This window comes from Dipteris shenzhenensis, chromosome 21 (genome assembly GCF_047967505.1).
Source record: "Dipteris shenzhenensis isolate YYH24624 ecotype China chromosome 21, Dip_SZ_1.0, whole genome shotgun sequence".
In the NCBI taxonomy this organism is placed as follows: domain Eukaryota; kingdom Viridiplantae; phylum Streptophyta; class Polypodiopsida; order Gleicheniales; family Dipteridaceae; genus Dipteris; species Dipteris shenzhenensis.
In genome coordinates, this window is record NC_141616.1 from 20,107,681 (window position 1) to 20,132,956 (window position 25,276).

The 25,276-nt window shown below is 41.6% G+C and overlaps 1 protein-coding gene across 1 annotated transcript; it reads left to right on the forward strand.

The window, feature by feature from the left end:
- Positions 1-229: 229 nt before the first annotated feature.
- LOC147888607 (S-locus-specific glycoprotein S6-like) lies at positions 230-1,696 on the forward strand. The gene has a single exon (XM_087392325.1). The coding sequence runs from the start codon at positions 230-232 to the stop codon at positions 1,694-1,696; it is 1,467 nt and encodes a 488-aa protein (XP_087248451.1).
- Positions 1,697-25,276: the final 23,580 nt, after the last annotated feature.

Consider the following 25,276-nt stretch of genomic DNA (forward strand, 5'->3'; position numbering starts at 1 on the left):
AATCACTTCAAACTTTCATGCTGTTGAATCTCACTGCTGTGAAATATACTTGAGCTGGGGCTCCTTCGATGGTTTTATTTCCCAAAGTTGTTCTACTAAGTTCACTTGCTAATCTTCTATTTGGGAATAACTAGCGCCCTGTAGACAGTCTTCGGCCGGTGACGGAGAAATCAGCTATATCGTTGGGCTTAGTTTCCCACGTTGAAATCCATCTTGCAACTCTTCAGTCATGCAGATTCTGAGGCGTTTCATTTTCTCCTGTGTAGCCCTTTTATTTGCTCACTCAGCCGATTATTTCTGCCCTGCGTTTGCTCAAACAAGAGACGGGACAATCAGCCTTGGCTCTGTGTTTTCAGACAATCAGACCCAAAGATCTCCCAGTGGGATCTTCGAGATGGGGTTATTTTCACCCTCAGGTTCCGATCTGCTCTATTTGGGAACTTGGTTTGCAGACATCCTGCCAAGAACCGTTGTCTGGGTGGCGAATAGGGCCAATCCCACGACCGGAGTTGATGCGTCGTTCTCACTGTCGATCAGTGGCGAGTTGGTGGTGCTGGATGCTGGACGTATTGTATGGTCTAGTGGCACAGAAGGTCTGAATGTGAACGTGGCTTTACTCAGGGATAACGGGAACTTGGAGTTGCAAGATGAAATTTCTACAATAGTGTGGGAAAGCTTCAATCAATCCGGTGACACTTGGTTGCCCACCATGAACATGAAACCAGGGCAAAAGCTCAAGTCGTGGATCTCTCCTACTCAGCCCGCGGAAGGTCCTTATGCATTCGGATTGGGTTCAGCCGGCGAGCTTGTTTGTATGTGGAACAGTTACAAGCAGTACTGGGCTAGCGGGTTGTGGAATGGGCGCACTTTTGAGAAGTACCTTCCCGACACAGCTCCTATCACCTGGGTGTATAATCTTAGTGCAGCAGCAAGCTCGTATGTCTCCTGGTCTGTATCACCGAGAGCCACGGGTGAGCAGCAGTCCAGCAAGGCAAGAATCGTCATCAGCTGGGATGGAAAACTGCAGTATTTGATATGGAATCCGGAAGCGGGGTGGACGAGCTTCTGGGACGAGCCTGCGGATGTCTGTGAAGTGTATGCGTTCTGCGGCAAGAACAGTGTGTGCAAGGGCTCAAACAAGGCCTCTTGCAGCTGCGTGGAGGGGTACACACCTGCGGAAGAAGAAGCCGGAAGCTGGGGGGGATGCGTGCAGCCGTGGGTGTCGAATTGCAGCAGCACGAGCGGGATCAGTGATGACAACGTAGAGGGTGGTGGGTTCGTGGAGGCGAAGGAGACGACACTGGACATGGCGTTTTGGAGGTCGGAGAGCAAGGTGGGGGAGGGGGAGTGCAAGGGGGCGTGTTTGAGGGATTGTTTGTGCGTGGGGTATTATTACGAGGGGGGGAGGGAAGGGAACTGTTCGCTGGTGAGGGGGGAGGTATATTGGGAAGCGGGGAAGGCGATGGGGGGTGGAAAATTTCACGTGAAGGTGGTGGAGATGGCGGGAGGTGGCGGAGACGAAGAAGATCAGGAAGCTGAGAGGAGGAAGAAGGAGGTGGTGAGGAGGGTAGTGATGGGCATAGCAGGGAGCTACGTTGTGTTGTTGCTGGCGATGGTGTCCATCTTCTTCTTCATCCGCCATAGCCAACGCCTGCCCAAGGTCGCCACCTCCGTCGGACTTCAACCGCTGCCGTAACAAGCATATTCCGTCCATCCTCCAAGATTCCGCCGCCTCCACCCCGGCTTGTCACCTGCCGTGAACGGAATATCCCTTCGAATCCTGCAGACTCCGTCCGCCGCCCTCTATCGCTGTCTCGTTTTCTCGATCCCGGCGGGTCGTCTTGCCGTGAACGGAATATTCCCTCGGGTCCTGTAGATTCCGTCCATCCTTCTTACCTTTCGTACTTACCCCTCTTTTCTTCTCCAAAAGCCCTTACTTCAAAGCCAAAAGCTTTTCTCCATCCTTATACCCCTAACACCATAACTTCCTTCCTCGCTTTCTTTTTTTCTAGTGGGTTTTAGACATTGAGCAATGGAGGAAGGATGAGGAGGGGAAAGAAAAAAGGAGAGAAATCGATACCCCCTCTCTCTTCATGTAACATCTCCGTCTAAGTATGTAATTTCTAATGCACGGAGTTGACTCGGTAAATATTATTTGGAACCCCATCCTCTTCGATTTGCTAAAAGGTGTAAGGCCTTGATCATTTGTCCTGTCGCTTTTGATTCATCGACACCATGCATTTAAGCTCATGCCATCCACACTCATTCTAGGTCTCGTTATTTTATGGCCATGCAATTGCATTCTATGAACTATATTATGGGGGCTAGAAGTGACATAGATTATTTTAGCTTCAATAAGGCCATATGTTTATATTTTACAAGCTATGCAAGGACATGTCATCGGTGCTTCTAATCACTTTAGCTGATTATATTTTGTCTCGAACAAGAAAATGGTCAACGAGATATTGGATTGTGTAAGGTGCATCAGATATATATCATAATATTTTATGCTCTTTTCCCCTCCACCATTCCTCTTTATTCCACTTTATAGAATTTGTGCCCTTTCACTTTGTGATCTCATCATATCAAGTGGGCCTGAAATGTATAATCATTATAATCAAAGTTTCTTCCACTCACTTCCTTTTCCACTCTTATGTCTTTAATAACGAGTGTGGAAATGCTTTTGTACTTTACATCTTCAATGTTTCGTGCCTTCGAATGAAGGCAATATCCACAAGGTCTAATAAGGCTACTAAGCATCTTTTCCATTAATGACATATGCTCACTTTTTTATTTTGGAACTTTAGAAATGACGTATAGTCTCCCTCTCTATCTTTTAAGTTTTCCTCATAAACACGCTTAGTACATGACAATGGACCACGTGTGAGGGTAGGAATCCTCACATGAAGTGGAAAGTTGTTGAGCCTCTAGTTTGGAAATACATAAGAACATATCTTGACTATTGCATTCTTTACTATTTCTAATGACCATGGTTCATACTTTTGAAGGGACATGTCTTCTCTCTATAAGCCTACTTAAATACAAATTAGTCCTTTGTAATTAGTATTGAAGTGAACCATAAACCTTTTGTTAATGGTACAAACCATGTAGCCGCCCTCATCTAAAGATAAAGTTGGATATTTGTATATCCGTAAGGCCTTATCTATATAGAAAATTAAAGCACCATTAGTGATGCCACATAAAGTTAGTAAGCTTCTTACATGTGTTTATTTCCCTAAATGCACTTTGGATGGGAAGGAAGCTATAATAAATTCTTGTTTTCTCATTACAAACACATTACATACACATTATGAATGATTTTCTCATTACAAGTTTACACATTATGAATGATTTTCTTTCTAGTATTCTTGTATTCTCATTGCAAACACATTATGAATGATTTTCTTTCTAGTTTTTTAAAAAGAAAGGTACCAAGCTTGCTTTTCATGAAAAGTTTGCTTAGTTAGATGGTGCTTTCTATATGCGATTCTCCCCTAATCCTTTGAAAGCTTCCAAAAGGGCTTATATGTGAGATTGCATGGAAAATTTAATAGGCAAGGACACCTTATGAAACGATTGAAAACACCTTCTACTGCTTAATTAATTTATGCCTTTTATACATTCAATAGATTAGCTTACATGTCTTGAAAGTACATTATAGTGCAATTGAGATGCTCTAATCCATTAAATAGTGTAGGACATGATAAATCTCAATGATCTTCTTCTATTATGCTATGAAATAATAAATAGTTCAATCCATGTGCATGTGCGTGTGTGTGTGTGCGTGCGTGCGTGCGTGCGTGTGTGTGTGTGTGTGTGTGTGTGTGTGTGTGTGTGTGTGTGTGTTGGGGGGGGGGCTATCGGATATGGGTGGCCTGAGGGGGCCACGAAGAAATATGTATGTATGATAGCACATGCGATCAATGGAAGGGGTTTTATATTTTTATGGAGTTACAGAAAATATACATACATAAGGGGTTTTTAAAATTTTAAAAGTGGACATTTGCAGACATGAGGAATACTTTAATCATGTCAAAATTTACAAAAGGGGTGTATATAGGTTATGAAAATCCGTAGGTAGGGGGTTTTTTTAATACCCCTTGATCGCATGTGGTATATGGGGTTTTTACATAGTGCTCCCCCCCCCCCCCCCCGCGGATGGGTCGGGGGGCATGTGATGTGTGTGTGTGTGTGTGTGTGTGAGAGAGAGAGAGAGAGAGAGAGAGTTGCAAGAGTTTGTGGTTTATTTACATATTTATTGGATTTGTATAACCTATCAAATGTGGTGGCCATGCTCTTAGTTGGCTCTACGAGTTGTTTGTCTCAAAAGATTTTAATTTTTGTCAGGCTACTTGAGTAGTTCTTTGTTGGGAAATTCATATCATGAAGAGTTGGGATGCAAGCAGCTATACTTTACAAGAGATGATCTCCCCAGAACAATCTCATTCTTGTTGTAGTGACAAAGAAGATTTTGATCCAGACAATCCTATCAAAAGTTAAGAAATTCTTTCAAGGAGTAGTCATCCTTTTCTTTCCTAAGAAAATGCCAAGATTGAACCAATGATATGGCTCAAAGGCTGAAACTTAGCTCAGAGCATGTTTTTTGGACCGAGTTTATTAAACAACCATGGAACGGAAATGGCTCTTGTGTTACCGTGGATGCCAATAAAGGATTATCAAAACATCATTACCTAGTATGGATTGGAGTGGTTGAGTTTCTAGTAGAATTCAGTAATCCTTTACTAATTCTAGCAAAGCAATTAGGTACTATCATATTCCCACCTCATATTGTGGGTAACCATAAACAGTTTGGCATAATATGGTACCCTTACAAGACCACACCTGAGTCTATCAATTTGGAAATTGAAAATGTTCATATGGGGGGAAATGTTTTGAATTAAACTGGGGAGTCTTTGCTAGAGCATAAGTTTGGACATTTGGCATCCGAATGTCCAACTTTGATGTTGCAATCCCTGATCACCTTGACCCAATTGGCCTTGCTCAGTCACTTATATGATGGACACTTTCACCTCAAATGCACTAACTCAAATTATGTGACTTTTTCTACAAAGATGGGCACACTTACAAAATGCAAGTCTTCCATGAATATTTGCTCTAACACTTCTCAAAAATCCATAGTCAATAGATAAAGAATGGTGCTAGATGAGTGCCAGATGCAAATGGATGGAAATTTCCAAACATACATGGGGGTTTGCTATATGTAAACCCCCACATATCACATACATTGAAGTCCTATGTTTTAAATCTCTTCTCTATGAAGACTTATGATGAAAAGACACCCTTTTTATTAAAATTCTAAAATTTCTTTCCAAAATATTTTTTAATACACTTGTATGAATATAATTGTATTAAAAAATCTCCCCACCCCCCTAAGTCTCCAAATATATGTAAAGTGATTACTATCAGGCCAAGAGTGCTTTGAGAGTGCTTCAATCTTGCACATGAATCGAGTCTAATGCATCATAGGGTAAAGCCTCTACCTTGACAAAAGCCAATAACTATGGCCTGATGTGGTTAAATGCACAAGGCTAAAACTATAAGGTTTGCAGGGTGGATAATGTCAATGTGACATGTTTTTAATTACCCATCCTTTTCTATGACAATGGCACCAACAAAATCCTTGTCATATAATGTGTATTAACCCAAAAGCTTGGTTCTTGGTTTCGAATTGTGTATGTACTCAACCGCTTTGCTTAGCAATACAGGACTGTCATCACTCTCCCACAACCCCATTTTCATGGTTTAGTCTAGATATAACCTAAAACATAACTACATGCCTTTGTAGAGAAAACTAGTTTCCAAAGATATGATTTCTATTATGCACATAATCTTGCATTTCTTGAAGAGTTTGTGTATCAGTGCAAACATGACTAATGTCCAATACTAGCGTACAATGATCTAACTGGTCGTCTAACTATTATTGAATGCATACTAAATGTGCAAGTCTATGAATTTGCATCCATTTATGCTAGTAATTTCTCAAATTTTGCTAGACGAGCTATGCTTTGGTAAAAATTTTGCATCCATTTATGCTAGTTTCTCAATTTTTGCTAGATGAGCTATGCTTTGGTAGAAAGTTGTATGGTATCCATGGCTAGCCAATGCTTTTTTATATGGCCATTTTAATAATTATTCACCGACAAGGGATAATAGTCTTTAGCATTACTCACATATATTCACTTTTTGACTTTAGAGACTTGGAAATGACATATGTGTGGCCATCTCTATCTATAAAGTTTTTCTCATAAATACAACTAGTACATGGATGGGGGACTGCATGTGAGGGTAGGAATCCTCAACTAGTACAAAGATGGTGGAGCACATGTGGGGGTTGGTATTCTCACTTGAAGCAGAATGTGGTTAAGCCTCTATTTTATAAATAATAAGAATATCTAGACTTGACCATAGCATTCTTGACTCTAACATTCTTCACGAAATATTATTTATTTCTAATGAGAATGTTTCTTCTTTTTAAAGGGATATGTCTTATCTTTGTATTCCCATTTGAATACCTTTCTAATTAGTATCAAGCAGTGAAGCATAAACCTTAATTTGATGGTACAAAGTGTGTACATGGCACTCCATCATCTAAAGATAAAGTTGAATATTTGTATGTCTTTAAGGAGTTATCTATATAGAAAATTAAAGTGAAGCCATATATATTTAGTAAGATTCTAAATGCACTTTGGATGGGAAGGGTGCTATAAGTAAACTCTTCATTTCTTATTACAAACATATTATGAAATAATTTCTTCTAGTTTTTAAAAATAAAGATACCATACTTCCTTATCATGAAAACTCCACTTGGCTACATAAAGTTATCTATATTTGATTCTCTTATGATTATTTCAATGAGTTAAAAGATTCTACATGTGACATTGCATGGAAAATTCAATAGGGAAAAATATCTTATGGAAATATTAAAACAATTTATAGTGCTAGTATTTTTTACAATTCAATAGATTATAGATCTTGCAAGTGCATTGTAATATAATTGAGAGGCTCTAATACATTAAATAGTGTAGGACATGACAAATATTAATTGTATTCTTCTAGAATTCAATGAAATAATAAATTGTTCAATAGATGTAAAAACTAGGCGCTCTATACCGTGTGAGTCCTTGGTTGTATAGAATAGATGCTACAGGACATGACAAATCTTAATTATATTCTTCTAGCATGTTGTATAATAATAAATTGTTCAATAGCTCTAGAATCTAGGTTTTCTATACCATGTGCAAAAAATTAGAAGGAATTGTGGGAATCTAACTTATTATAGGGAATATTTGGACTCAAAAGAGCCTCATAAGCAATGGATTAGGAAAATGGACCAAGAACTTTCAAGGCCTATATATTGTCCCATCACACCCTAAAAAATGCATCTCTCTAGGATTTGGTCCTAACTATGCCTCAAAGAGTGAGCCTCCGTCTCCCACTTGAAGGGATCCCTACCTATAAAAAATTATCCCTCTTTACATCCCAAGGTGGTACCCATTCCCAAAAAATCTCTCATGGCTACCACTCCCTCAAAAATATTGAAACCTTTCAAAATAGCAAAAAAGGGCCCAAAATGATCCCAAACTTCCTTCAAGTTGAAACCATTTCTACGTACCCAAGTCACTTTCCTACCCTAAATCCATCTTCTTATTAAAATTTTGTTATGCTCTAATATCAAACATTTGTTACTTTTATAGATATTATTATATTGTGTCCTAATCTCAAGTTTTTGTTGCTTTTATTTCGAGCATCTTCAAATATATTTTTCAAATCCTCTTATGGCTCCATTCCAAGATTCCACCAATAAAATGCAAAAAATCACCTTATACATTGAAGTTGCGCCTTAGAATGCTACAACACATCAATGTTGTGGCCACATATTGTTGAAAAATAAATGTCAAACAAAAAATGAGAGAAAGTATCATTATGTTAACCTAGGTAGTGTTGGAGGACATTATCAAGTGGATACTTTGATAGATACTCCTTCCATATTTGAAAATGTGCCAAGTTTGATTCAATATGTAGGGTATGGTCTTCAAGGATTACTTGGTTATCGCAAAAACATTGGTCATACTAGTATTGAATCCCAATGTGCAAAGTTTCACTTTCTAAGGACGGATGGAGAAATTGATAAGCTTAAAGATACTATGCACTTTAAATAGCCAACTGTTAATAGTCTTTTTCCCTCATCAGTTGGTAATCCATGTACCCGATGCTCAAAAGACACACTGCCAGTGCTCTATGAAGATGCTCTCTCTTGAATTCATGGGATTTCCATGTTCATATATCTCCTTAGTGTAAGGGTTGGATGTTGAAAAGAACTAACAAGGGGGTTTGCTGATGGTTGAAACCATATGAATATGGGTGAAGGAGGATAGCTGAAACAACAAGAAAAGCATCACAAAATGAACAAAAACAAAAAACAAATATGTATTAAATCAAATAGAGGGACCTTGACCCATTATAAATAGCCATATTTACAAACATTCCTCATGCAACACCTAGTGTAGGCAGTCTAAGACATAGACCTCTATCAAAGAAATAGGACTCAACTCGCACAACCAAGAAAAAGAGCAAGTAAAAGAGTGAGTCTATTCTACTTGGACTTATTACTTAAGCAATGTAGGACCTCCTATTCAACTCTATACTTTGGTAAATCAACCTCCTAAAATCCTTTCAAAATCTAGTGCCACCATGAGCTCAAATTGGACTGCCTGCTCACTTTTTGACTTGATTGCTCAAGTATCTTCCAATCGACCCTTGATGATCCAGCCCAAGTGCACTCATACCTTTTATGCTACACTTTTTGTTCATTCCATTTGGTGATTGGGATGTAACAAAACTCCACAATATTGAGCCACATTGTGGTGGCTTTGGTCGTTGTTGCAACTGATAGTCTCGGGGGGGTCACTCATCTTATGTAACCCTATCACGTGAGTTCAATAGAAGGATATTTTTAATTTCAAAAATTTACAAAATTTAATTTACATAAGGGATTATTTAAAATCATTTCAGAAAAAAAATACAGATTTGTATAGAAAAAGGGTACATTTTATTAATGAAAAATCTAAAAATAAGGAATTTTACAAATAAGACTTGAACGCAAGTGATATAGAGAGTTTATACACCCGAGCTGATAGTAGCCATTTGACTAGTCAGAGTAGCTTGAAAAAATAAATTGGCAAGCTCAAAGCAATGGGTCAAGAGAGCTCACAAACTTCTATCATCAAAGCTATCAAATCTACCTTGTACACATTGATCTCTGGCACTTTGCCCTAGCCTTGACCACTTTGCCCTAGCCTTGACCATGATGTTAAATTCAATGCACAAAATGATCATATAAAAAGGTTTTAGCCAGAAGATAATCCAAGGGGATGACCTATGTGGGTGGCTGATATCTTGGAGGCCAAGAGGCATACAACATAACATTCAGATCAATTGCTAGCGTCATCTCCATAGTATGGTAATTAACTCTAAAGTCTTCTTTGCCCAAGATAGCTCACAATATATCTCTCAATAAGTAACTCTAAAGTCTTCTTTACTGGAGATTGCTAGTACGATATTCATTGGAAAGAACATGGCCATGGAATTTGGTATGAATAGGCAATGGTTCCACCAATGGAAGGCGAGGTGGGGTGATCCAGGTGATGAGGAACCTATTGGAGAAGCAGTTGAGCAATAATAAGGCACAGTAGGTGGACTCGTCACCAAATTCAAGTGCCAAAATGGTAGTGTATTGGGTGCCAAGTGCCTGCTTGCTTGTCTCCTTGGCCATCCATGGCCCTTGAGCCCATTGTCTTTGTGGACACTACTGAGTTGCAAACAGTAAACAAGGTCTACATGGAAAATTGGTGGCCTCCATCTTCATTGTCCAAGCCATGAAAATGTGGCCTTTTGCTTGGGTGCTCATTCGATGCCAGGTGCATCTACATTAGCTTCTCAAGGGTGTGCAAATGGTTCTAGAGTAGTTAATTATTGGACTCAAGCCTTGAATTCTCAACTTGGAGCCAATGGATTTCTTTTTATGGAGCAAAAGTTGAAGTCATTTGATGCTATCTCTGGGGGTGTGACAAAGTAAATTTATTTTCTTGTAGCTTCTTGTGGGTCTCTATGAGAGATGTAACTTGGCCACCTTCTGAGAATCATGCTCTATCATTAGAAATTTGATCAAAGCCACCTGATTTAACACATCATGGATCCTATAATTCCTATGGAGATTTGAAGCACCATCTACAAAGAGACCCATTGTTTGGTTATATGATGAAGAATCCACAAAGCCATACCTCCTTCAATGCACACAAGGCATGCAATCTTTCCTACGTCTTTGTTAAGGACACCCCTACCACCTAATTTAACACATCATGGATCCTATAATTCTTGTGGAGATTTGAAGCATCATCTACAAAGAGATCCATTGTTTGGTTATATGATGAAGAATCCACAAAGCCGTACCTCCTTTAGTGCACACAAGGCATGCAATCTTTCCTACGTCTTTGTTGAGGACACCCCTATTTCTTCAAAGAATAAAGCCTCTAGTACTCCCACACATTCAAGACCACTAAGTGGTGGAGACATGGCTTATTTAGAAGGGGATTATTTTGGTGGAGGCTAAGCTTATGAAGATTCACCTCCCACTTGTTGCTTTCCTTCTATTGTGTCTAGAGACAAAGCAATATAATTATGTGATACATTCACCAAACTCTTTTTAGGCCAACATACTTTTAAAAAATGTAAAGAAAGGATGAAGTTGCACATCTTTCATATTATCCTTGTAATGATTCATAGCTACCCTTCTCAAATAAATAATCGTATTGTAAACTACTGGGGAGGTGCATACTTTTTGGACGTTGTGGTAGATGAAAAAAATCCTCAATAAGCTCTCATGTTAGAAGCACATACCATCCATCAAAAAATGGCTGTGATCTATAGTGGAATATCTCTACAATAAGTTGGTGGTAATTGTGGCATTCTAGGCCTCTACCCAAGACAGCCTCACAAAATTATGAAGCATTTTCTACTACAATCATGATTTTGTATTTTCCACTTTGCATTCTATTAGATGTGGAGGCTGGAAATGAGGTCATGATCACCACAATAATTTGCATAGCCTCGTGAACATTTGTTTTCTAATATGCAAATGGAGATAAAATGAGAGTGTACATAGTGATACACTAGTGCTATGGAACCTATGGAGCAAGTAGGATGGACGATGAAAATGTGAACATAGAGTGTGGAAGAAAACGGGGATGAAAGGCTCTCATTGTGTGAGGCAAAGAAGATAGCTTTATGAAATGAGAATTGATTGCCACCAGGACCCCTCATTTGTCTGCATGGTACAAGGGCCTATCTTGATCTTTGTGCTATCATAATCAATGGTGTCTATGGTCCTTTGAATCTTGTGGACTGCATCTCATCTCCATAATCCCCTTTAATTAGATTTCCATTAAAATGCATGCTTCACATGGAAGCAAACTAGGTGACCAAGTACTACTAACACCAGTGGACCTAATACTAGTTGGAAGTCACTATGACCAACCAAACATCAACTTGGTAGGGATTCACTTGGCTATCATTCTTTACAACATTTGAAAGCATAGCTATTGGCTTGATTGGTCTTTGTTCATCCATGCGATGTAGTAAAAATGGAGAAGGTTTGAGATTTTTAACTTTAGAAACTTATTAATAGCATCCAAGATAATATTGACTCTTGAGCTACCATCCACAATTACAAGACACTATCATAGGAATATATTAACCAATTAAAATGTAATAAGTAAAATGGTTGTATTTGCATGTGGAAAAGGTATTGTGTGCAAGGTGCACAAGGGTGAGGTGGTGGGGTTCTCCCACATGCAACCTTTCCATATAAGTGGTCCCATTTGTGATTTTTGTTAGTCTAGGGCTTTATAATTTTATATGTAAAAGGTGGCCAGTGTGGCAGGGTATCTCCAAGGACCATGCATCCCAAGGAAGAATTGAGTGAGGTATGGTTCAAGGTGAATGCATGTTACATTATAAAATATTTGAGAGAAGTTGAAGTGGCAAAGAATCTTTTGTGCCATCCCTCCCAAATATTATTTCAATGGTAAGGAATCAAAAGGATATCATAGCCTAAGGATATGGGGCTGATTTACGGTGGGAGCCATGGGGGGGTTTCTTCTTACTATGAGACAATAAATCCTCCTTTAGCCTCATTCTTGTAAAATTTCCACCATCCTTTCAATATAGCTATACTCCCCTTCCTAGTTTCCAATTAATGTCCATATTATCCCCCTTCTTCCTTTTCTCTTTTGAGCCCTCTCCCTTCACCCATTTGACATGCCACCACCCTCTCCCATGGAGATTCCATGGGAGAGGGGAGATTCCATGGGAGAGAGGTGGTGGCATGTGATTTGTGAAATGAGGTGGGATGATGGGGAGTAGAAGTTAAAGCAAAGAAGGGTGACAATTGGGAAATAGCAAGGGGAGCATAGCAATATTAAAAGGATGGTGTAAATATACAATAATAAGGCTAAATGAGGATTGTGTGTGACATACAAAAGAGAAGTATATTCTTATAGGCAGAGGCCTCCCCAATCAATTAGCATTCTCATATGGATTGTGTGAAGGGGACATCTTCCTACCCCCAATTGTGTGAGACAATTCTTGCGATTTCATTTTCCACATAAATCAAGGCCGATATCCTTAAGCTATGACACCCTGGATTCTTGCACATTTAAATAATATTTGCAAGGGCTGGCACAAAACATATTTGGACAAATCATCCCTAAGTCTTGACCCATTATTGACCATGGTATTCCTAGCATAAAGAATTCATTGCCACGTCAACCTCTCACATATTTAAGACCGGCCATTCACCTTGCACTATATCTCACTTTATGCTTCCTTGGGACTACCTGGCCCATAGAAATACTTTGCCACAACACCCATCTCTTACATGTAAAATTATAAATCCATAGCCGACTTACACATGGGGCCACCTATATTGGATGTGCGATGTGATCCCATGTCTAATTTGGGGGGAATTGGACAAACGCAAACAAAAACCAAAAAACAAAAACAAACACAAGAGTGGGTAAGAAGCGGAAAGACAATTAATTACTTAAGACAATTATGAAATTCAAATTCAAGAAATTATGAAAAGACAAGTAATCACTTAAGAAAATTATGAAATGACATCAACAAAGAAAGGATAATTATGAAAGGACAATTATTTACTTAAGACAATTATGAAAAGCCAGTTTTGAAAGGACAAATATTTATGAAAGACAAGTGGAATCTAAGAAGGTTTTCATATATGAAAAATATCGCCAAAAATATTATTGTTAAACAAGAGTTCTCATGTACAAAAAGAGAGCGCAAAATCTGTCTCCAAAAGTATGCTTAAGCAAAACCTGTCTCCAAAAGAGACATTCTCCAAAATTGCCAAAATAGTGGAGGAGGTTTACTACTCTACATTACTGTCCGAGGTACTTTCCTCCTCCGAGCCGCTAGGCGGGTCACTCGGGACCTCATCCTTCACTTCCCCTAATATGAACCCATAATCTTCAGGGATTATGTATTGGCTCTCCATGAAGGCCTCCACACAACCCATTATGTCCTTTATACATTCATCTTTGGTGCTCTAGCAGTCTTGGCAGTCTCTCCAAAACCTACAAAGATCCCATAGGTTGTGTCGTGTGTTCCTTAGTCGCCCCTACTCCATGCACCTTTGGTGTGGACCCGCCCAAGCGCATGCACCTAGACATTGTACTTCACCCAATTGTCGCTATCGTGCACAATCTTTTCTTTTACATGAGCTAGTAGAGAAGAGATGCCCTGAATCACCCCAATGTGGGGAACCAGGTTGGGGTTTTGGGAGGACAGCCATGGGTGAGGGCGTGGTTGTTCCATTTAGAATCCCTTTGAAAAAAAGAGAACCAAATATGGCTAAGGAGAAAAGACAGGGGAAAAGAAGAAAAGAGTGGAAAAAAGAGAGGGAAAAATAAGAAAAGAGAGGGAAAAAGAGAGGGGAAAAAGAGAAAAAGCATATGCTAATGCTTATGCATGAGCATATGAGCATATGCTCATGCATAAGCATAAGCATCTACTTTAGCATATGCTTAACACTTATTTCATTAATTTTGGACTCATATGTCTACTTTTGGACTATTCCTTAAAATCCTTCCCAACTGAAAAGTTTACTTTATGAAACTGTCATTCGAGAATCAAAAGTTTACTTTCTGGCACTATCATTTTCACATAAGACATTTCAAAATATCTCTCTACAATGTTGTACAAATAATGCAAAAACTACTATTAAATCCTAAATTTGTATTTCTTGTTTATAAGAATCATATTCTTAAAATAAAAAATCCGAGTTATTAGTTTAAATCCATGAAAAACCATGCTATTGAGGATTCACAACATTTTAAAAATGTATACATAAGAGACCTGTAAGACTCTTTTTACTTTCAATGCAGAAAACTATAACACTCTTGAATATTCAAGAAATTAAAAGGTTTATATACACATGAGACATGATGGAAGCCTCTTTTGTACTCCAAAAAATAGCAATAGCTATGCTTGCAATTTTACATTATCATGTCATAAGTTTTACAACAAATATTGCTCTGGATGAGTCTTTGTACAAAGGATCTCCTGTTGCCTTTTCAATAATTTAATTTTTCCTTTACAATGAGTTTAGTACAAATGGGCGATCCAAACATTTGCTTGTTTGAATGTCCTTTTCTATCATGATCACAGAAATGAGCGATCCAAACATTTGCTTGTTCAGAATGTCCTTTCTGTCATCACTTGTCGCTTGGGTGCCATCTTCATTCACTCTCATCTGACAACCACCACCACCTTCACTCTTTCTCGATATTTGAATGGTGTTATCATGGGCATTCTTCATTTGCGCTATCTCCTTCTACTTCCTCCCGGGCGAGCATCTTTGTGAACTCTGTAATGTGCGTAATAATTGGTTGCGGTAATTTTATTTTGTCTTCTACATCATACCCCATGTGCTTCTTTGTTTTCTTTGACCTTGATTTCCAGGATACTATGACTGTCTCTGTGGAAAGTCTTGAAATTGCTTCATGGTTTGGGACCCATTCCTTTTTCAAACAACTACTATACAATGTACTGTTATCTTGGTTCTCCTTCCTCCCCCTTGGCTCATACCATACCGCTGTAAATGTTGTAGCTCTCCCCCGGTCATCCATGCTCACGTCAACTACTTTCGCAACCCAAAACTTCACGTTCTCATGTTCATCATCCGATGGTCGAACTACAACAAAACAATGGACATCTATGTCTATTTGTGGCATAAACTCTCTCTTCTTGGGTCCACAATATGGACGTGGGAGCAACGATTCAAACTCATTTTCAAAGAGACCACATGCTGGACGCAAGTCATTACCAACATTTGGCCAAAATAAAGGCCGTTCTGCCTTAATATCATCTTCTCGCATTTTTGCAAGGTCCTTTATCAATTGGTAGGTCTTGCTAATTACAACAGTAGTGTGTTCCTTCCAAGAGGGCTTCCAATCAGCAAATCTCCGGAGCATTTCCTCTTTGTATGCAATAAAAGCTTTCAAGCCTTCTATTTCACCTTTGGATTTCTCGCTGAATTCTTTTATAGGAGCCCATGTTGGATGCATTTCTTTGCTCGGGATTGAAGTTAAGAGAGAGTAAGGTTCTTCAGGTTCCCATTTTGTATCAAGAGAATAGTGTTGCCATTGCATCACTGGTTTTTCATCCTTTAAGAAAAATCGAAAATAGTGTGGAGCGCTATGACCAATCAGGGCATCACCACCTTTTTGTATGAAAGGTAGAATAAAGCTCTTCCAATCATACATCCTCTCAACCATTGAGCATATTGTTCCTTCCTTACGGCCACCAACTTGCCTCCCGCATTTTCTTATCAAATCATCCATTGTCTCCATGTCCTTGTGTTTTAGTTCTCTTGAAACTGTGCTAAATACCTGATCGATATCCTCATGTGTGTGCCCAACCAACAAAAACCCAACTTCAATCTCATTGAAGATTCTATGAGCGATTAGCATTGAGCAAAATGCAAAGAAGAGTACATTCTTATTCTCTTGTCCGCAATTGTCTGCTTGTATTCTCAAAGTTGCTGGTAGGCGACCTTTTTCTGCATGTACATTGTGAATTGCCTTCATAACGGATGTTACAACTTGATTGCTATCGTGTAGATGGAAGGAATCAATCCATATGTCTGCAAAAAACTTAAATCCGTAACACTCCACATAGATGTGTCTTTAAAAAGTATTTGCCTTGTAGCTTAGGTGGAGTGTTAACGAATCGAGGTAATGTTGTTGTATTTTGATCCATACCATCTACAATAATGCACATGTACTCATTTGGGTGAGAAATAGCTTGCTCCTTCCAAAATGCATATTTAATTTAGAATGTCGAACAAGTCCATGATGAAATTCTCTCTTTCTTTTGTAAGCTTCTTTTTGTTCTGGAGATGTTGCACTCTCAAGTGCTCACTTTGGATCATCACAGTCATTGCACTTTGACATTTTTTGCCTCTTTGGGATTTTAACATGTCCAAAGCTTTTTTTCCAAAGAGTATACAAAGTATGAAAAGATGCCGGTGCATGCCCTCTTTGCCTCTGTGTTTCTCCAATGGAGTTAAATACTTCTTTTTTGGTCAAACCTATCGGAAGATGCATTTCTGATAGGTGGGGTTGCGGTAAAGCATTTTCATAAATGTAATCTTTCAAAATTGCTGTTGCCGCAACCGTTGAGGCTCTTGTTTTGGGCCTTCCTATGTTTCCATGAATGTTAAATTTAACTCCATACTTTGCTTTATCAGCCAAATTCCAATATGTGCCATGTGATAATCCTGTAATAATGCGATATGCATTATTGCATATACTTTTTCCATTTATAAGAGGCCTTATTTGATGTCCTGAACTTCGCCTTCTCTTATCATTTACAAGAAAGCAAGACAATCTCGTGAGTAGGTATTCATTTCTTATGCTTCCTTTCCTTTGCCAGACATGTTCTCTACAACCCTTGATGTCATGTAAGTTAATGGATCGCATACATGTATGCTTACAGGATGTAGATCGCATTGCTTTTAGCATAACATCTTCATTCATTACTCTTATTCTCTTTGGTTGCTTTTCTGGATCTGCCTGCACTTGTTGTCTTTTCATGCATCTGTATGTCCGTTTTGGGACCTTCTGTACATTCTTATTTGGATTTGTGTAGTTCTCCTTGTAAGATTTATTTGTCACGTTGTTTTCATGAGATGTTGCATCCTTGATCTTATCACTCTGACAGTCAAATACTGAATATTCCTTTGTTGATGTCATCCTTGCTTTTGATACATTCGTCAAACCATTTGTAACATTTACAAGTTCACAATCAAAGCCAAACACCGAATAGTCCTTTGTTGATCTCATCCCTACTTTTGATACAATCGTAGAACCACTTGTCACAATGGCATTAGAGTGTCCCGAATGATCTTCAAACTCATCTATTCTTGAGAGAACATCACTCATTGATGCACTTTCTATGGATTTCATAACTCCATAGTCACAGTGGTGATAGAGTGTCTAGAATGATCTTCAAATTCATCTATTCCTAAGAGAACATCGCTCATTGATGCACTTTCTATGGATTTCATAACTCCATAGTCTTGAAACTCCTCTACTCCAGAGAGAACATCACTCATTATACTATCGTGCATGATTTCCATAATTCCATAGTTACCTGCTTTGACTCCAAGAACTTTATCAGTATCCATGAAGCCATCCATGCTTGAAGATATAACACTTTTGACATCTTTGCCCAAGTTCTCAATGTGCATGAACTCATCCACCCCGGATAAGGCATCACTTGTGAAATATTTTTCTTTCTCGGTACCAATGAACTCATCGACTTCTGATAAGATGTTAGTGCTATAGTTGAGTGCATTGGAATCATCCATCTCTGAAGGAATAGAGCTTGGTACATTGGCATATTCTTTCAATTCTTTGATGTTGTAGTATACATTATGTTTATCATTAAAAACCACATGCCGAGTCTTTCCAATCTTTAAAAATTGCATGCTCCATCTCAAATGCTTACCTACCTCATAGTAGGGACCATCCAATGACATTGAGTTATCATCCATACCATCATCAGTAACTTTTTGAATTCTCATCTGCGCAAATGTCCAGTGTTCAACTTGTTCAAATCCCAAGACTTGACCTTCTGCTACATACTTATTTGTAAATAATAACATTTGTAAAATATCTCCCACTCTAAAATCCAAAGATATGCACTTTGTATTCCCGATGACATGTGTTGGATAAGTCTCATCTCTGTCCCATGCAATAAATGCTTTGTTGGAAGTATTATAGGGCATAACATCTCCAAGGATTTCCATATCCCCACACTTATGCTTTAGCTCAACATGTGCACTAAGAATCCTTGATACGATAACCGCCACCTTATCTTCGCTAAGTCTTCTAAAGTGACAAATAGAATTTGGATCACTTTCATGGATTGTAGCAAATGCAACTACTTCTCTTTTGCAACATAAAATCACCTCCATCCCCGGAATAAATTTTGTAGCCATCTCCTTTGTGAGTTTCCTTTGCAAACAAGCTGTAACAACCATTATAAAGAACATTAGTCTCTTCTCAATAATCTACTTTATTAATGATTTAAAAATCCAGAACGTGTTTGAAAATTTAATTAGACACTAACCAATAACAACCGTAAACCAATAACAACCCCAAACCCTAAACCAAAACAACCCTAAACCCTACACCCTAACCCCCAAACCCCAAACCCTAACTCCCAAACCCTAAACCCTAAACCCCAAACCCTAAACCCTAACTCCTAAACCCTAAACCCTAACTCCCAAACCCTAAACCCTGAACCCTAACTCCTAAACCCTTAACCCTAACCCCCAAACCCTAAACCCTAAACCCTAACTCCCAAACCCCAAACCCTAAACCCTAACTCCCAAGCCCTAAACCCTAAACCCTAAACCCTAACTCCTAAACCCTAAACCCTAAACCCTTAACCCTAACCCCCAAACCCTAAACTCTAAACCCTACCTCCTAAACCCTAAACCCTAAACCCTAGACCCTTAACCCTAACCCCCAAACCCTAAACTCTAAACCCTAACCCCCAAACCCTAAACCCTAACTCCTAAACCCTAAATCCTAAACCCTAACTTCCAAACCCTAAACCCTAATTCCTAAATCCCAAACCCTAATCCCTAAACCTTAAACTCGAACTCCCAAACCCTAAACCCTAACTCCCAAACCCTAAACCCTAAACCCTAAACCCTAACTCCTAAACCCTAAACCCTAAACCCTAAACCCTAACTCCCAAACCCTAAACCCTAAACCCCAAACCCTAAACCCTAAACCCTAAACCTTAAACTCTAACTCCCAAACCCTAAACCCTCCCCCAAACCCTAAACCCTAAACCCTAACCCCCAAACCCTAAATCCTAAACCCTAAACCCTAAATCCTAAACCCTAACCCCCAAACCCTAAACCCTAAACCACCAAACTCTAAACCCTAACCCCCAAACCCTAACCCTCAAACCTTGAACCCTAAACCCTAAACCCTAAACCCTAACTCACCAAACCCCAAATCCTAAACCCAAACCACGAAATCCTAAACCTTAAATCCTATGAGTGTTTTCAAGTAATATCATTTATTTAAGTAATAGTTTTAATTAGAATTCATAAGTAATAGTGGAATTGATAGTTGGGAGGGTGGTAGTGGGAGAAAGGGAGAGTGGGAAAGTGGAGAAAGTAGTGTGGGAGGGTGGTAGTGGGAGAAAGGGAGAGTGGGAGAGGGAGTGGGAATGGGGGCGGTGGGGGTAGGGGTGGGAGGATGGGAGTGGGAGTGGGAATGGGGGAGGTGGGGGTGGGAGTGGGAGTGGGAGAGGGAGTGGGAATGGGGGAGGTGGGGGTGGGGTGAGGGTTGGAGGATGGGAGGATGGGAGTGGGAGTGGGAGGGGTGGGGAGTGGGAGTGGGAGGATGGGAGTGGGAGAGGGAGTGGGAATGGGGGAGGTGGGGGTGGAAGTGGGAGGGGTGAGGTGGGAGGATGGGAGTGGGAATGGGGGAGGTGGGGGTGGAAGTGGGAGGGGTGGGGTGGGAGGATGGGGGAGGGAGTGGGAGTGGGGGAGGTGGGGGGGTGGGAAAATGGGAGTGGGAGTGGGAATGGGGAAGGTGGGGGGGTGGGAAAATGGGAGTGGGAGAGGGAGTGGGAGGATGGGAGTGGGAGGGGTGAGGTGGGAGGATAAGGGTGGGAGAATGGGAGTGGGAGTGGGAATGGGGGGGGAGGGGTGGGGGTGGGAGGATGGGAGTGGGAGTGAGAGGTGTAGGTGGGAGGATGGGAGTGGGTGGGAGAATGGGAGTGGGAGTCGGAGTGGGAATGGGGGAGGTGGGGGTGGGGTGAGGGTGGGAGTGGGAGGGGTGGGGTGGGAGGATGGGAGTAGAATGGGGGAGGTGGGGTGGGAGGATGGGGGTGGGAGTGGGAGTGGGAGTGGGAATGGGGTGGGAGTGGGAATGGGGTGGGAGGATGGGAGTGGGTGGGAGAGAGAGAGAAGATAATCTAATAGAGAGGCCAATGGGAGAGGAGATAATGTTATAGAAGGACCAATGAGAGAGAAGCACTTAAAACCCTAGTTTTTCTTATATATACTCTCCATCTCTCATTGTTTCTCTCATTTCAACAAGGAAGAGCAAGAGGAGAAGCAAAAAGAGGAGGAAGAGCAAAAGCAAGCACAAGCAAGCACAAGCATCGATTTCAACTTTTTTCCACGTACTTTATTTAAAATTTGTATTCTTTGAAATTTTATTATAGAGAGAGAAAAGTGAAGGAAAGATTTTTAGAGAGAGAAAAGAAGAGAGAGAGTCTTGCTGCCTCGGCAGCAAAAGAGAGAGAGAAAGAGAGAGGGAGAGAGAGGAGAGAAGGGGGGGAAAGAGAGGGGAGAGAAAGGGAGGGGGGAGAGAAGGGGGAGGGGGGGAAGAGAGGGGAGAGAGGGGGGAAGCCGCGAGGGGCGGGAGAGAGAGAGGGGAGGGGGAGGCCGCTACCGCGGCAGCGCAGAGGAGGGGAGGGAGAGGGGAGGGGAGAAGGAGGGGGGGCGGCGAGAGAGGGAGGGCGGGCGGGGAGAGAGAGGGGGGAGAGGGAGGGGAGGGGGCCACTGTCGCTGCCGCGGCAGCGAGAGAGGGGGAGGGGGGGGAGAGGGAAGGGGGGGGCGGGGGCAGCGAGAGAGGGGAGGGAGAGAGAGAGAGGGGGGGCCGCTGCCGCTGCCGCGGCAGCGAGAGAGGGAGGGGGGAGAGAGAAGGGGGGGCGGCGAGAGAGAGGGGGGAAAGGGTGGGGAGGGGAGGGGGAGAGAGAGAAGGGGGGGCCGCGGCCGCTGCCGCGGCAGCGAGAGAGGGGGAGGGGGGGGAGAGGGAAGGGGGGCGGGGGCAGCGAGAGAGAGGGGAGGGGGAGAGAGAGAAGGCGGGGCCGCTGCCGCTGCCGCGGCAGCGAGAGACGGGGAGGGGGGGAGAGGGAAGGGGGGCGGGGGCAGCGAGAGAGAGGGGAGGGGGAGAGAGAGAAGGGGGGCCGGTACCGCTGCCGCGGCAGCGAGAGAGGGGGAGGGGGGGGAGAGGGAAGGGGAGGGGGGGCGGGGGCAGCGAGAGAGAGGGGAGGGGGAGAGAGAGAGGGGGGGCCGCTGTCGCTGCCACAGCAGCGAGAGAGGGAGGGGGGGAGAGGGAAGGGGGGGCGGCGAGAGAGAGGGGGGAGAGGGAGGGGAGGGGAGGGGGAGAGAGAGAAGGGGGGGGCCGCGGCAGCGAGAGAGGGGAGGGGGGGGAGAGGGAAGGGGGGGCGGGGGCAGCGAGAGAGAGGGGAGGGGGAGAGAGAGAGAAGGGGGGGGCCGCGGCCGCTGCCACGACAGCGAGAGAGGGGGAGGGGGGGGAGAGGGAAGGGGGCGAGGGGCGGGGGCAGCGAGAGAGAGGGGAGGGGGAGAGAGAGAGAAGGGGGGGCCGCGGCCGCTGCCGCGGCAGCGAGAGAGGGGGAGGGGGGGAGAGGGAAGGGGGTGGGGGGCGGGGGCAGCGAGAGAGAGGGGAGGGGAGAGAGAGAGAAGGGGGGGCCGCTGCCGCTGCCGCGGCAGCGAGAGAGGGAGGGGGAGAGAGAGAAGGGGGGGCAGCGAGAGAGAGGGGAGGGAGAGAGAGAGGGGGGGAGAGGGAGGGGAGGGGAAAGGAGAGAGAGAGGGGGAGCCGCTGCCACGGCAGCGAGAGAGGGGGAGGCGGGGGAGAGGGAAGGGGTGGGGAGAGGAAGAGAGAGGGGGGGGCCGCTGCCGCGGCAGCGGGAGAGGAGGGGGGAGAGACATAAGGGGGGCAGCGAGAGAGAGGGGGGGAGAGGGAGGGGAGGGGAGGGGAGAGAGAGAGGGGGGGCCGCTGCCGCAGCAGCGAGAGAGGAGGGGGGGAGAGAGAGAAGGGGGGAGATGCGAGAGCGAGAGAGAGGGGGAGGGAGAGAGAGAGAGGAGGGGGGGCCGCTCCCGCGGCAGCGAAAGAGAGGGAGGGGGGAGAGAGAGAGAGAGAGGGGGAGAGAGAGAGAGAGAGAGGGGAGGGGAGGGGAGGTCGCGGCAAGTGAGAGAGAGAGTGGGGAGCGCAAGTGAGAGAGAGGGAAAAGGTGAGGAGAAAGGGAGGGAGAGAGAGAGAGAGAGGGGAAATGAAGAGGAGGGGAGAGAGTAGACTAAGATGAGAGGAAATGTAGACTAGAGCGGAGAGGAAAGAGAGAGAGAGAAGAGTGACAGAGATGAAAATTTAGAGAGGGAGGACACAAGAAAGTACGATCGAGATAGAAAATCTTACCAATGAAGAGGAGAAATGAGTGGGCAACGATCGAGACAAGATAAAGGAGCTACGATCAATGAGGCATATGAGAGGAGATTGGTGTGATTTAGTCGAAACTTAAACAAACAAAACTATAAACCTTGGTGTTTGATGAAAATTTAGAGAGGAAGGGCACAAGAGAAAGTACGATCGAGATAAAAAAATCTTACTAATGAGGAGAAAAAATGAGTGGGCGACGATCAAGAAGAGATAAAGGAGAGATGTTTTGATGGAAGAATTTGGGAGCTACGATCAATGAGGCATATTAGAGGAGATTGGTGGTGTGATTTAGTCGAAACTTAAACAAACAAAACTATAAACCTTGGTGTTTGAAAAGAGAAATGTGTGGAAACTAGAATTTCAAATTTCCCGCCTTTTTTTAAACTATGAATCCTTGTGTTTGATTGGTGTGTGATTTAGTCGAAACTTAAACAAACAAAACTATAAACCTTGGTGTTTGAAAAGAGAAACGTGTGGAAACTAGAATTTCAAATTTCCCACCTTTTTTAAACTATGAATCCTTGTGTTTGAAAAGATAAACGTGTGAAAACTTGAAAATTGTGATAAAAGACAACCTTGTGTTTCAAAAGACAAACGCATGGATGTGAAAATTGTGATAAAAAACAACCTTGTGTTTCAAAAGACAAACGCATGGATGTGAAAAGACAAATGTATGCTAAAAGCAAAACTTGTAGAAACTTGAATTTTAAATTTCTCTTTGTTTTTGAATTTAAAATGAGTTTCACTTTCTTTTTTAATTTACTAGTTTAATTTAGACTATAATGCATTTTGTTTTGGAATATAAAAAGTATAATTTTAATTTTATTACATTTTAAATTAAAATTTTAAAAGTAGTTTAACTTACATTCGTTATTATTACTTTAATTTATTTCTTTTTAGGGAGAATTAATATATTCTTCTAGGTAAATATTAAATTTTTAATTTTAAGTCTTGTTTTCTTTATTTTACGTTATTTTTTCATAAACTTTAAGTTAAACTACTTTATAGTTTTTATTATTTAAATTCAAATTTATTAAGATTTTAATTTCTTATTAATGTGAATGTAGGTAAATATTAAATTTTTAATTTTAAGTCTTGTTTTCTTTATTTTACGTTATTTTTTCATAAACTTTAAGTTAAACTACTTTATAGTTTTTATTATTTAAATTCAAATTTATTAAGATTTTAACTTCTTATTAATGTGAATGTTCAATTCTTATGAGTTGTAAGTAAATTAATTTTTGAAAATATAAATTTTATCTTTTTTAAAATGAGAAGGGGAAGGGAGAGAGAGAGAAGGGGGGGGCCGCTGTTGCGGCAGCGAGAGAGAATGGGGGGGGAGAGAGAGAGAAAGGGGTGGGAGGATGGGAGTGGGAGAGGGAGTGGGAATGGGGAAGGTGAAAGAATGGACGTGGGCGTGGGAGTGAGAATGGGGAAGGTGGGGTGGGAGGATGGGGGCGGCAGCGAGAGAGAAGGGGGGGGAGAGAAGGGGGGGAGAGAGAGAGAGAAAGGGGTGTGAGTTTAAAAAAGATAAAATATAAATTTTATCTTTTTAAAACTCACAACCTTAGTGTATTAAAAAGAATAATGGAAAATAGATTATTTTTTGCTTTTAATTCGCAACCTAAGGATATTAAAAAGAACAATGGAAAAGAAATTATTTCTTGCTTTTCTTCGCTTCGACGGTTGGTGTAGTCTAGATTAGCATAGATTAGTTTGTCCTTAGAGGAGAGAACTCCAAAAAAACCAATCAAAGCCATGCTCAAAATTTCCCGACTAGTTCCTAATCGGAGTCAGTCCATTCGTTCATATTCGGTTTCACAGTCACAACAACCCTACCATTCGATTAAGGTTTTTAAACTTTCAAGATGATTGAAAGTTGTATCAGTGGACATGATAGATTACAATTGTGGAAGTTGACAGAGCATTTTACACTTATATCAGTTGCGGGAGTTGACAGAGCATTTTGCACTTATATATGACAGACTTCAAATTTGTATTCAGAGATCATTGTAAATCCTTATTTTTTTTCACATTTATGCTCTAAGCCTTGTAAAGCCTTTTAGGCTATTCCCAAAGCATTTATGCTCTAAGCCTTGTAAAGCCTTTTAGGCTATTCCCAAAGCATGAAATTGATACTTATATGATTGGGAAGAATAAAAACTTGAGGTGTATTAATGGGACTCATTGTACTTTTGATTTTTCAAAGTAATTGTAGTTTGTCAAAGTACTTAAAATTTGTGTTGTGCTTGAATACAAGATGGATCTTGAGGCTATAGCATTTGTCAATGGTATGACACTGAAATACAATGGAAGAATTTATGCCCCAAAGGACTTCACAAACTAGACAGTTGTTGACACAACAAAGAAAGCATGGTTCTTGGTCTTAAGTAAAGGAAATC

What these genes read in the sequence shown, in the direction of transcription:
- LOC147888607 (XM_087392325.1), top strand. Translation starts at nt 230, where the DNA reads ATGCAGATTCTGAGGCGTTTCATTTTCTCCTGTGTAGCCCTTTTATTT.